Source organism: Microtus pennsylvanicus, chromosome 18 (assembly GCF_037038515.1).
Source record: "Microtus pennsylvanicus isolate mMicPen1 chromosome 18, mMicPen1.hap1, whole genome shotgun sequence".
Lineage (NCBI taxonomy): Eukaryota > Metazoa > Chordata > Mammalia > Rodentia > Cricetidae > Microtus > Microtus pennsylvanicus.
In genome coordinates, this window is record NC_134596.1 from 4,303,777 (window position 1) to 4,316,562 (window position 12,786).

Genomic DNA, 12,786 nt, shown 5'->3' on the forward strand with positions numbered 1-12,786 from the left:
CTCTGTGCCCCACCCCCTGCACTGACCACCTGCTAAAACAGACAGGGTCCATCCTTCCTCTCTGGGAAACAAGTTTCACTAAGCCAGTTTCCCTTCTTCTCTGTTCACCTATGTTTCTCAGACTCTCGGGAGAATGCCTGAGACGCGTCCATCATCAGCCTGTTAAATGGGAGCTGCTATGTTTGCTGAGTTCCTTCTTCAGGAGCGCTTCAGGGGCATTCCAGCATGGGATAAAGTGTGCTCTATGAGCCGTCTCTGTGTGTGTTTCAGTGTGTGCCAGCGGGGTTCGTTCCAGTGCACCCTGCACCCCTGTGCCTCCACCTGCACGGTGTATGGGGACCGACACTACCGTACATTTGACGGTCTTCCGTTTGACTTCGTAGGAGCATGCAAAGTGCACCTGATCAAGGTGAGTTCCTGGGCGCGCTTACCCAGCTGCTTCCACAGGCACCCAGAATAGCCAGGGAGCAAGACCTGTCAGATGTGTGCATGATCTGAACACCAGGATGCTGCATAATTGGGTGGGTGGGGCGAGCTAAACCCTGAAGTGCAGCTTCCAGAAACTACTTCCACACACAGGTCAGGGTGCAGGAAACCACTCTACTCTGCATTGCAGCCTTGCCCGCTAGTCCCAGTGGGTTTTTTTTTTGTTTGTTTTTGTTCCTGTGGTAGAAAGAGCTCATGCCTTTCAAGTTTCGGTAGCAATGGTGCCTGGTGGTCTACAGATCATCTTTATGGATTCTCTCGCTTAATTTTTACAGCAGTGGACGGATTGTGTTCGTTGTCCCTGCGTGACAGGTTGACACCATGGGCCTGGGGAAGCTAGGGAACTTGCTCGAGGTATCACAGCTAGGCGGCCCAGAGCCAGCAAATAGGACTAGAGAAGTGGTAGCCGGCAGGAGTCATGCGTTAAAAGTCTTCGTCCATACAGAGGAAGAGTAACGGGGATGTGGGCGGCTCAGTGAAGGCAAGCATTCCCTAGAGGAAGACGGGTACCAGCGGGATGTGGGGCACGGCCAGTATTCCCGGGAACATTGATTTTCTTAGCCGATCACCTCATCATCTGAGTATCGGCAATGACCACAATGACAGGGCAGACAAGCACTGTGTATTTAGTATTGATTGCTGTGGTCAGGGCTTGCATGTGCTGGGGGACACGGGACCTTTCACGGGGTCTTGTCTCTGGACAAGCACTGCGCTGGAGTCTTTTGTGTCATTTCAGGAACTCCGGCACTTGTATCATTTCGTTTCAGGCTCTTATTTGTGGTCTATTTGTTTTGAGATGAAGGTCTTGCCATGTTGTCCAAGATGAATTCAGACCCTCAGGTTTGAGTGTCTCCACCTCGACCTCTTGAGCAGAGGGAATACAGATGGGAGCCATAGGGAGTGACCATATCTCAAAACCAATAGAGTTGCACCGCACACACACACACACACACACACACACACACACACACACACACACACACACGCACACTCTGTTTAGTTTACGTGAATGAGAATAAATAAGACTCCGCAGTTTTTTTTTTCATTTTATAGCATGTGTCGGGTATTATCACACACTGTCAGTGTATGCTAGCTGGCTGGAACATTCTACACAGAGAGTACTGTGCCACACAGGGATAGGTGAGCTTTAGCTGGTTGCAGTGCTTCAGTGCTGCAGCAAGCACGTGTATGACTGTATCTCTTAGGTCCTAGGAGTGGAATTGCTGCCTACAAAGTGACGTGTGTTTAAAGCGCTGTTCAATACGGGCAAGCTTTCTGCACTTAATGCTCATGCTGTCTGTAAGCCGGCGTCCCTCTCCATCCCGGTCACATCCATTCACTCACGCATTCATCCATCAGACCCTTTGGGCATGGTCACATCTGCTAATCACAGCTCTAGGACGCTGTAAATGATTCTGGGCGCGGGAGAACTGAAGGAAGCTGCCCAAAGCCAAACTGGGGACGAGAAGTAGATTCAGGATGGGGAGAATCCTCAGCCAGTAGAGTTCTCGTTTTGCAAATAGAGGCCGCACAGAAGAGCCGGGCTGCACTTGTAGTTCAAGTGCTGAGGAGGCAGAGACAGGCATACTCCCGGGGTCCCTGGCCCAGCCTAGCCTCCTTGGTGAATTCCAGGCCAGTGAGAGTTCTTGTTTTACTGTAAAGGTGGACAGAATCCAACAATGACACCCAGGGTTGTCACCCAGTCCCCACATTGCCTGTGCATAGCTGCCTGTGTTGCCACCACCTCACACGCAAACACATGCTACCTTCACTCCAACGCCCGCTAAAGAAATGGTAGGGAAAGCCCCTCAGCGTCCACACCCCTTCTCCTCTGTGCTCTTCACCAGATGTGTCCCTCCCCTGGCTTTTCCTCCCCTCAGAGTACCTCAGAGCTCGGCTTCTCTGTGGTGGTGGAAGATGTGAACTGCTACAGCTCTGGCGTCATCTGCAGGAAATCCATTTCCATCAGTGTGGGCAGCTCACTCGTCATCTTTGACGATGACTCTGGGGATCCTGTAAGGACCTGTCGTGGGGAAGGTGGTGGTGAGGAGTCAGGAGAGGGTTGGGATCCATTGTGCCACTGAGGCAGAAGCTCTGGCTGGATTCTTTATAAAGGGAAGCAGAGGGCAGGATCGCCGTGAAAGGAGGGAGGCATGTCGGTGAGGTGCTGGGGTTGGCAATGATTCGTGACTCCATCTGGTTGAGTTGGTGTTGAGGGACACTCAGGCTCAGGACTGACTTGTTCTGTCTCTCTAGAGTCCCGAGAGCTTCCTGGATGAGAAGCAGGCTGTCCACATCTGGAGAGCAGGCTTCTTCACACTGGTGCATTTCCCACGGGAGCACGTGACCCTCCTCTGGGATCAGAGAACCACCGTTCATGTCCAGGCTGGCCCTCAGTGGCAGGTAGTCATGAGACCTGAGCATCACACCTCCGCCATTGTCCAGGGCTGGGGAGACATCCCTCTCTGAGGGCTGAGAGGATCACAGCACTGTCCTCTCCACTGATGTCCTCATCTGTCATCTTTCTCTGACCTTGTCCCGTCTCTCTTTAAGCCATCCTCTCCACAGTTGCTTCTGGATCAACAGTCTTGGTGCTGCAGTTCAGCCTTGTTATCCTGGCAACTAACATGGTGCCCTCCCTCCTCTCAGGGTCAGTTGGTGGGCCTTTGTGGGAACTTTGACCTGAAAACCGTCAATGAGATGAGGACCCCAGAGAACCTAGAGTTAACGAACCCCCAGGAGTTTGGCAGCAGTTGGGCTGCGGTGGAGGTAAGGCCTTCCATTTGCCCGGTACCCCTGACTCTCTTAGATGGGCCGTGTGCATGCTGGACCCAAGCCAGGGGAGAAAACATGGATGTGAGGCTCCTCCTGGGAAATCCCTCTGCCTCTGACTGCCTAAGATTCTGTCCCTGCCCCACAAGGCAGGCAGCCCACCCTGACCTTGGTCAAACATGACTTAGTCATGTTTGGAGAATTGGAGTTCCTATCCTAGACAAGGTGGTCACCTAGTGAGGAAGGTGGGCTTGATGAACCGTGCCAGGCTTGCCCACCCTCCCCACCATCACCACCTCTGGCACTAGTTAGGGCACAGAGAAGAGACTCCCGTAGACTGAGACAACCCTCAGCAAATGCTTCGTGGAGAAGGTGAGACAGAGGGTGGAATTTGGCAGACAGGCTGTGTTTGGAGGGAGACCGTGAGCAGAAGCATAGGGACATCCCTGAGAGTTGCTGCCAAGCTGTGAGCTGTCGGGGGCAGCAGAGGACTGAGAGCAGCAGACTCGGCTTCTTGTCTTGGCTTTTCTGGATGAACTGAATCTCTCTAGGGGGCTGTGCCAGGGGAGGGCCCATAGCAGTCCCAAGAGGCTGCCTGCAAAGCGTCACTGAGAAATACCTAAGGACTGTGGTTGATTGGTTATGTCTGCCTTGGGTGCAGCAATGGTGACATGACTGTTTCATATGTCACTTGTTTGCCCTGAGTGGACTTTGTTCTTTGCAGAAGGATAGACGGAGAGGGCAGGCAGAGCAGACGGGCATGGCACCCACATTTTAGAAAAGCTGAATGGGCGAAATGGGTGACTGGTTTTGTATTTGTGGACCACCTCCCCACCAGCCAATATTTCTGTATTGCTTATAACTAGGCATGCTGGGGAGGCAGTGCATAAAACTATCAGCCTGGAGAAGTAGGGCCAGCTCTGGGGAAATCTGTGTTAACCACCCTTTGCTGTGCAATGGTAGTGTTCAGTCCACACCACTACACAAAGCACGTCTTACCTCAGTTCCTGGTGGTTGGGAATCAGAACATGAGGCTAGGTGTTCTTCTCTGTGTCCCACAGGCTGCAGACAAGGTGATGTCCAGGGCATGTGGGTGGCTGTGGGTCATGTCCACTCCTGGACCTGTAGGCCTGACAACTTTAGCTCTCAGTAGCTATTGGTCAGAGAATACCCTCAGCCCTTAGAGACCCCTCACTTCCTGTCATGTGGCGTTCCCAACATAGCTGTCTGCTTCCTCATAGCCAGTGAAGGACAGACTCCAGTGAGGTGGGCTCTGGGACCTCATCTGATGACTCTTAACCTGGTGTGTCCCCAGAACCTTTGGTGTTCTGCTTGTTGGAAGCAGGTTGGAGCCTGCTCCTACTCTCCAGGGGAGGTGATTGAACAAGGATGTGGATGCCTACAGGGCACTCAGAGAGTGTACTCCCTGTGCGCACAGGAACTGGAGGGATAGGACATCTCTCTGCTTGGTGCCATAGGTGCAGCTCTCTCTTTATCTTTCAGTGCCCAGATACTCCTGACCCCAGGGACACGTGTGCCTTGAATCCTCTCCGAGAACCATTTGCCAGGAAGGAGTGTGGCATTCTTCTCAGTGAGGTGTTTGAGACGTGCCACCCCGTGGTAAGTGTCTCCCTGTGTTAAGTGGGTGCTCTTTGGCCCCTTCTAAGTCCCTCCTACCTTCCAAGGACCCCTCCTTCTCAAAGACTCTCTTTAAAGAGGGAGACCCATCTCTCCTCCACCATTCTCCTGCCTCTGCTCTGCTCAGATGATCCTTCCCCAGGTCCCTGACACCTAGAGATAGCCAGCCAAGCCTCTGTGCTCTCTGCAAGTCCAGCGGGGCCTGGCTCTCCCTGCCCAAGAGGACATTCTGTTGCAGAGTGCACACTGAGCTGCTGCACCCCTGACTTTCCCCTGCTCTCCATGGAGATGACAGGTCGGGGCTCTGCTCTACAGGGCTCCTCTAGGTCTTCGGAGACCATTGCGGCCTAGCCTCTGTGTCTCCAGCCTGGCTGGGCAGGTCGCACATCCTGTCTGGGCTTTAGCAGTTCCCCAGTACCCTGAGTCCAACTTTCTGGGCTCAGGACAAGCTTCTCAGAGTGGGTATCTGCCTGTGCTTTCTGAGCTGCCTGCCCCGCTGCATAGCCCTTATCCCGTGCAGACAGCTCATCCTACCTGTGAGCATCTTCATGCTGTGCTGCCACTGAAGAAATGCAGACTTGACATTCAGAATCCTCTGACCTTCCCTAGGTTGACGTCACTTGGTTTTACTCAAACTGCCTGACCGATACATGTGGCTGCAGCCGGGGTGGTGACTGTGAGTGCTTCTGTGCCAGCGTGTCTGCCTACGCCCATCAGTGCTGCCAGCACGGGGTGGTCATTGATTGGCGGACCCCCCGCCTCTGCCGTGAGTGTTCCAGACTACACCCCATGACTCTATATCCCTGTGTTGCAGTTGATGAGCTTGTGGAAAAGAGAGGAGAGAGTTGTGCGAGCCATGCTCAAGGTCTCTCAGGAGAATAGGGTAGCTGGAGCTCATCTTTGAAGAGCTGGTCCTTAACCTCATTGCTAAAAGAGTCCCAAGCCCTGGGATCCAAGGCCAGTCTGGCTTTTGCATGCTGTGTGACTCCAAACAAACTGCCCAACTCCTCTGAGCCTCAGTTTTTATCCCCTGAAAAATGGGAATAGACAGGCCCTTACTGGCTTTCTGTAAGCTCAAACAAGATAATGAACATAAAAACCTTTGACCAGCTGAGCTGTGGAGAGAGGTCCTGTTTACTCAAAACAGTGTGGGCCTATGGATGCTGCTGATTGAGACCTCTGAGACAGAACTATTCCGAGCCCACACACGCACATGTGCACCCCCACACACGCACACACACTTTTATACATACTGTAAATAGAAGTTTCTGTCCCACCCGGTCCTGCAGCTGTTTAGTCCCAAAGAAAACACACAGAGGCTTATATTAATTATAAATAGTTTGGTCTATGAGCTCAGGCTTATTACTAACTAGCTCTTATAACTTAAATTAACCCATAATTCTTATATCTGTTTAGCCATATGGCTTGGTACCTTTTCTCAGTGAGGCATTCTCATCTTGCTTCCCCATTATCTGGCTGGTGGCTGTATGTCTGCTTTTCTTCTTCCCGAAAGTCTCCTACTCTGGTTGCTCTGACTATACTTCTTGCCTGGTTACTGGCCAATCAGTGTTCTATTAAACCAATATGAGTGACAAAAATTTTCTTACCAAAGAAAATTTAGGATTATGATCAAATACTGACTGGAGTATTCTGTGAGGCTTGATCATCTCAGCCAGCAGTCTTGAGGCTGCTCTGGATGCAGAAGCCAGAGGAAACTGCAACAGAGGTGCCCTGAGATGTTGGATCATCTGGGACATCCACTTCCATTGGAGATTTTTCAGGGGGGGTCTTCCTTGATCAAACCTTATTTTTCTTAACTCAGAATGAATCCGCAGCCTCTCATTACCTGTGAAAACAAAAGCAAAACCTCTTCTCTAAAGTAATGTATCTTTTGACTTCAATTTTGAACTCAAGGCATTTTTCAAAATATATAGGCACTTATAATCAAATGTCTTTTAGCAGAGAGATCCGCCTGCCTCTGACACCCTCAAGTTGTTCTCTGACCTCCGCAGGCACACCACGTCACCTGCATCCCCCCAATAAACAAGTAGCTTAAAGGAAAAGCCTTTGGCTAACACATTAAAATGAATGGTGTTAAGACCAACGGCAAGTCCTGCCAGTCCGAGGTTGGACAGGTGGGTGCACCTGGAATAAAGGCTGGGGTAAAGTCCCTGCAAAAGTGTTTTGTACATCAGTGCATAGCTGTTGGGCTGGGTGGCCAACAAGCCCCAGAGATCCATTTGCCACTGCGTCTCCAGCACTGGACTGAACTTGATCCTCATGCTAGTAAGGCAGGCGCTTTACCAGCTGAGTCACCTCCCCAAACCCCCTCATAATTTTACACTCCATGTCCTCAAATGAGGAAAACAAGTGCGTGCCCATAGGCTCATGACAAGCCAGCTTCTCACTCTGTTTTTGTTTTTTGTGACAGAGTATCTCTATGTAGTCCTGGCTGTTATATAGAATTCCCTCGAATTCACAGAGACCTGTCTGTCTCTGCCCCCCAAGTGCTGGGATTAAAGGTGTGTGCCACCACACCTGACTTCATCTCCTGATGCTTAATGTCCTTGCAAGAGGGCAAAATCAAATGTATTTATTGTGGGTCTAGGGTGTGCTAGGAGCTGATGACACTCTTCATACCCTCCCTGTGTGTGAGGCAGACACTTCCTCAACCTTTATCCCAGGGGCACCCAGATAGTTACAGTTTTGTTCTTGGTTGATTGATCTGGCAAGGTCCGCACAGCTCATCCCTTGTGTCTCTCGGTAAGAGAGACGCCAGGGAACAGATGCAGATCATCCACTAGAGGGTGCAATGGGCCCGTGCTTTAGGGGCTCCTTACTGCCCAAAAGAACTTCAGTGGAGCCAGACACTACATAGAAGGTTGTGGAGAGCCTGGGATCCCGGAGGCCCTTCATCCCATTCTGTCCAAGGCTGAGGAACTTCTGTTTCATGGTTATATTCCTTCTTTGGGGCTCTTCTGCAAAATATCCAATCAGATCATCTACACTTTGGTTCTGTTTATTGTATTTGAGACAGGATCTCTAGTTCAGGCTTATTTCAAACTCCCTGTATAGCCAAGGATGATCTGATACTTCTGCCCTTCCCTCCCGAGTGCTGGGATTAGAGGTGCACACCACCACACCATATAATGCAATGCTAGAGAACCACTGGATCCAGGACCTTGTACATGCTAGGCAAGCTCTCTACTGACTGGGCTACGTCTTCAATCCTACACCTTCATATTCTGTTCTTGACCTTTGTGGTCACACAAAACATACTCTTCTATCTAACATTCATTCATTTCATTCATTCATTCATTCATTCATCGCATCGCTGAGTGCTACTCCAAGCCAGGCTTTGAGCCTTGTGTGCTGTGTGAGGGAGGACCACTATATTTCTACCTCTTAAGACCTATAGATCTGCAGGTGGTGATAGCACATGCCTTTAATTCCAGTGTTCAGGAGGTAAAGGCAGGTGGATCTCTGAGTTCAAGGCCAGCCTGGTCTACAGAGCAAGTTCCAGTACAGCCAGGGCTATGCAGAGAAACCCTGTCTCAAAAACCAAAACAAGACAAATAAATAAAAAGACATTTGGATCCAAGTTTATTCCTCAATCTTGGAGTTTTGGAAATAGGGCCAGATCCAGTCTTTGATGAGGGGGGAGCATGGGTCCGGGTGCCCTGCTCATGGGAAATCTCTCTTCTTTCTTCCTTAGCGTATGACTGTGACTTCTTCAACAAAGGTAAGACAAATTTCCTCCAAGGGGAGCCTGACTGGGGCACCTCTAACTTAGTGCTGACTTCCTGAGGTGCTGCTGGCCCTGGAATAGCTGAGCTGTGGTGCTTATTTGGGACTGTGGTTGGGAGTCTGATGGTGCAGGGCTCAGGGAGGTCAGGACTTTGTCCACAGCTGTCCCTGCAGCTCCGTGTGAGGCCCAGGACGGAGCCTCATCAGGCCTTTCATCATTCAGGGCAGTTTCACCAGGCAGCGGAAGGCCACTGGTATCAGTGTGCCCACCCCATAGTGTTTCTAATTGATCCCAGTAAGCCCATCGAGTGTCACCAGGGTTCTCTAAAGACCTGACTTGTCAAAACCAAGTGCAGACTGCTTTCCCTGAGGAAGGTTGCTGGAAACCTAGATGGGATCTTCAAATCCAAAGATGTACCCGCATCTAGATTATTAATGAAGATGAAAGTACAAGTCATTGCTAGGGACCAGGGGAGATTAGTGTCCACTATTAGAGCCATTTGATCTGTTTGATCAGAGGCTGAATGGGCTGTAGTGAAATGGCTGCCAGAACAGTTCTCAGCATCCAGCTTCATCCGCTTGGGCCTTCAGTGCCCATTTGACACCCGAGCCCCTGGTCTCCTCCCAGCCATACCTTGTAGGAGTTGGCCCATGTAGGTATGGGCACAGACTTCGGGCACATTTCGATGCTGATTTGGGTTTGAGAAGCATCTTCCCAGCCAGGCTATTAAATAGAATAAAAGAGTACTGTGGAGAAGGCAGTTAGAGGCAGAGACATCTGGGAGAGTCCAGAGTGAACAAGACCCTGAGCCAGGCCATGTGAGGAGAGGGAGGAGGGAGAAGAGGAGAACCAGGAGCCAAGAGCTCAGGAGGCAGAGGCCAGAAAGTAAAAGGATAAAAAAGCACCGGCATACCCAAAATGGCTGGATATACATAGGAAAGAGCAGCAGGGGGCGGGGGGGAGCCCAGCCTCTGGGCTGGAGAAGTTTAGGGTAGGGGATAGGGTATGCCAACCAGCAGGACCCTGTAACAGCGGTTCTCAACGTTCCTATCAGTGCGACCCTTTAATACAGTTCCTCAGCTGGGTGGTGTTGGCACACGCCTTTAATCCCAGCACTCGGGAGGCAGAGACGGGCAGATCTCTGTGAGTTCAAGGCCAGCCTGGTCTATAAGAGCTAGTTCTAGGATAGGCTACAAAGCTACAGAGAAACTCTGACTCAAAAAAACAAAGAAAAAGAAAAATACAGTTCCTCATGTTGTAGTGACCCCAACCATAAAATCATTTTTGTTGCCACTTCATAACTGTAATTTTGCTATTATGAATTGTAATGTAAACATCTGATATGTAGATAGACTTACGTGACCCCTATGAAGGGTGACCCCCAGGGGGTCACAACAAACAAGTTGAGTACTGCTGCTATAACAGGTAGGAACTGAAGGATGCTGGGAGAACTTGGCAGCCAGCATCAGCTTTGATGTAGCAATAGGCATCCCAGTTAGCCATTTGTCCCAGGTTTAAGACCTCACAGCCATGGCCTAGGGAAAGAAAATGATAGATAAGACTCGGGATCCGTGACAAGGGTTAGATGGGTCAGGTTGCAACATGGCAGCTGAGAGAGATGGCCCTGCCTAACACGGCAGCTCAGAGAGATGCTCCTGCCTAGCGGTCGGTCCAAGGGCAGCTGATGGCCCGAAGGAATGACTCGGGAGAACTGCATTTCCTGGGGCAGAAAGGTCCCTGTGACATCAGGCAAGACATTTAAGCAGCAGTTCTGAGCAGTTCTCCCGCTCTGCAGCATTTTGGGTGTCAGTAACTGGCAAAGGACAAGCTGCTTCTAGCGTCTCCACCCACCCACCCACTTCCTTGCTTAGCTTTATCTCCCAGCATTTTCTGTGGTCCAGGCCTCATGGGGTGCTGGGAAAGAGGACCTTTACAGAGGTGCAAGGGAACATCCCAGCACCACGTGTGTGCTCTGCACCCACATTTGTTGAAACTGGCCCCTGCTCTGCGTGTTCACACCGTAGAAACCAGTGCATGCGGCACACTTCTTTTGTCTGCTTCTTGAGCGCTGGTTGCTGACCACTTCCCAGCACACTAGGCTGTCTGCTTTCTACTGAAGGACACAGATGGGAACCCCGATGCAGAGCCACACCACAGAGCTGGTCGAGCACGGGGGGGAGAGTGTGGCAGGAGAGGCTGCGGGGAGAACTTTCCTAAGGAGGTGACATTTGAGCTGGTCTCCAGGGACTGAGTAGGTGTCTTCAAGGCACAAAAGGAGGAGAATTTCTCTGAGAGAAGGGACAGCATGGTAGCGGTGAACTAGGACAGCCATGTGGCTCTTTCAATAAAGCAGGAAGGAGGCTCAGTGTGATGGGAGCCCTTGAGGGGTGGGGGACAAAGCACAGGCCCAGTTTGGAAGAGCCCTGAATTAAAGCTGCGTGCTTGAGAGTCCATCCTAGGGACGAGGTGAGCCACTGGGAGAGTGGCCAGGAAAGTGACCCAGACACTATGGGACACACCAGAGGCAAGAAGATCATTTTTAAAGTTGTTGCAATTGTCTGTGACATCCATGTCCCCTCCACTGTATGCCCTCCCAAGCACAAACGGGACATGTGCATGAAATAAACAGACACAAACTGAGCTCTGGGGTCCTGGCTGTCATCCCTCAGGACTGGGTGGGGGTCCCTGATGGAGCAACGTCTCTCATGATAATGGCTCATGCTTACGGGGTAACTGCCATGGGTTCCCTATGCAATGGCCTAATCACAAAGGGAGGGTCCATCTTTTTCAGGGGCTGCTAGCCTGGGGTTCCTGACCCATCATACCTACTAAAGTTCCTGTGGTCACCAAGAGTCCCTTTCTAACCCCTTGCCTCTTCTGAACTTCTGATGGGTGGAACAGGTGGGTTGGGTGCTGGGGCTTGTGACAGGGGCTCTTCTCTCCAGCGCTAGGAAAGGGTCCCTACCAGCTGTCCAGTGTGGCGACTGGCGGCGCTCTTGTGGCCACGAAGGCAGTAGACAGTGACATAGCCCTTATGAGGGCAGAGGATCTGGCGCCAGGAGACATTTCAAGCTTCCTGCTGACAGCTGCTCTATACAAGGCCAAGGCCCATGGTAAGGCCCACCCTCTGGCTCTAGTCCAGCCCTTTCAGGAAAGGTTGTCCTGGAAAATGGGGGAGGAGGGGATGCTGAAGCCTGAAGCCACCCACAGGGCTCCAGCCCCACGGTCTGCTTTTAGTTCAGACTAGTTTCTTGACTACTGTGAGCCCACACCGCCTAGGACAGGACCCACACAGAACTTTGTCCCCTGCTCTTGCTTCAGAGAATCCCAGAGGCAACAACTCCCCTTCTTTTGTGTTCTTCTCTCATCATTTCTCCGGCCTCCCCACTCTTTCCTTTCTCCCCTTCCCTCCCCTCCCTCCCTCTCTCCTCCATTCTTCTTGTCTCCCTCTCACTGAGCCTTGAGCACAGGGCAAGCACAGGAACCAACATTGAGAGACTCAGTGCCTGCCCAGCAGGCGCTCCAGTCCCATGGCACGTTATAGCTAGGATAGTGCTTCAGAGTTCATTGTGGGGTCTGCAATGGTGGAGCTAGCTTAGGGTGGGAGTCTGCAATGGCGGAGCTAGCTTAGTGCTTCAGAGTTCGCTGTGGGGTCTGCAATGGCGGAGCTAGCTTAGTGCTTCAGAGTTCGCTGTGAGGTCTGCAATGGGGGAACTAGCTTAGTGCTTCAGAGTTCGCTGTGAGGTCTGCAATGGCGGAGCTAGCTTAGTGCTTCAGAGTTCGCTGTGAGGTCTGCAATGGGGGAACTAACTTAGTGCTTCAGAGTTCGCTGTGGGGTCTGCAGTGGCGGAGCTAGCTTAGTGCTTTAGAGTTCGCTGTGGGGTCTGCAATGGGGGAACTAGCTTAGTGCTTCAGAGTTCACTGTGGGGTCTGCAATGGCAGAACTAGCTTAGGGTCGGAGTCTGCAATGGTGGAGCTAGCTTAGTGCTTCAGAGTTTGCTGTGGGGTCAGCAATGGGGGAGCTAGCTTAGGGTCTTGAGGGATGGGAAATTCATGGTGGCAGGAAGAAATGAAGAGTGTTGGACATTGTGAGGAAACTAAGCCTGCCGAATCACAGACCCAGTGGTCTCCACCTCAGTGGA

The 12,786-nt window shown here is 51.4% G+C and overlaps 1 protein-coding gene across 1 annotated transcript in view; it reads left to right on the plus strand.

Annotated features, from left to right (window-relative positions):
* Otog (otogelin) overlaps nucleotides 1–12,786 on the plus strand; it is a 71,230-nt gene that overhangs the window by 32,087 nt on the left and 26,357 nt on the right. The window contains exons 25-32 of the mRNA XM_075952357.1: nucleotides 271–409; nucleotides 2,367–2,501; nucleotides 2,743–2,889; nucleotides 3,136–3,255; nucleotides 4,762–4,878; nucleotides 5,506–5,662; nucleotides 8,612–8,638; nucleotides 11,590–11,757. Coding sequence (XP_075808472.1) covers nucleotides 271–409; nucleotides 2,367–2,501; nucleotides 2,743–2,889; nucleotides 3,136–3,255; nucleotides 4,762–4,878; nucleotides 5,506–5,662; nucleotides 8,612–8,638; nucleotides 11,590–11,757 — 1,010 coding nt within the window. The remainder of the gene's footprint in view (nucleotides 1–270; nucleotides 410–2,366; nucleotides 2,502–2,742; nucleotides 2,890–3,135; nucleotides 3,256–4,761; nucleotides 4,879–5,505; nucleotides 5,663–8,611; nucleotides 8,639–11,589; nucleotides 11,758–12,786) is intronic.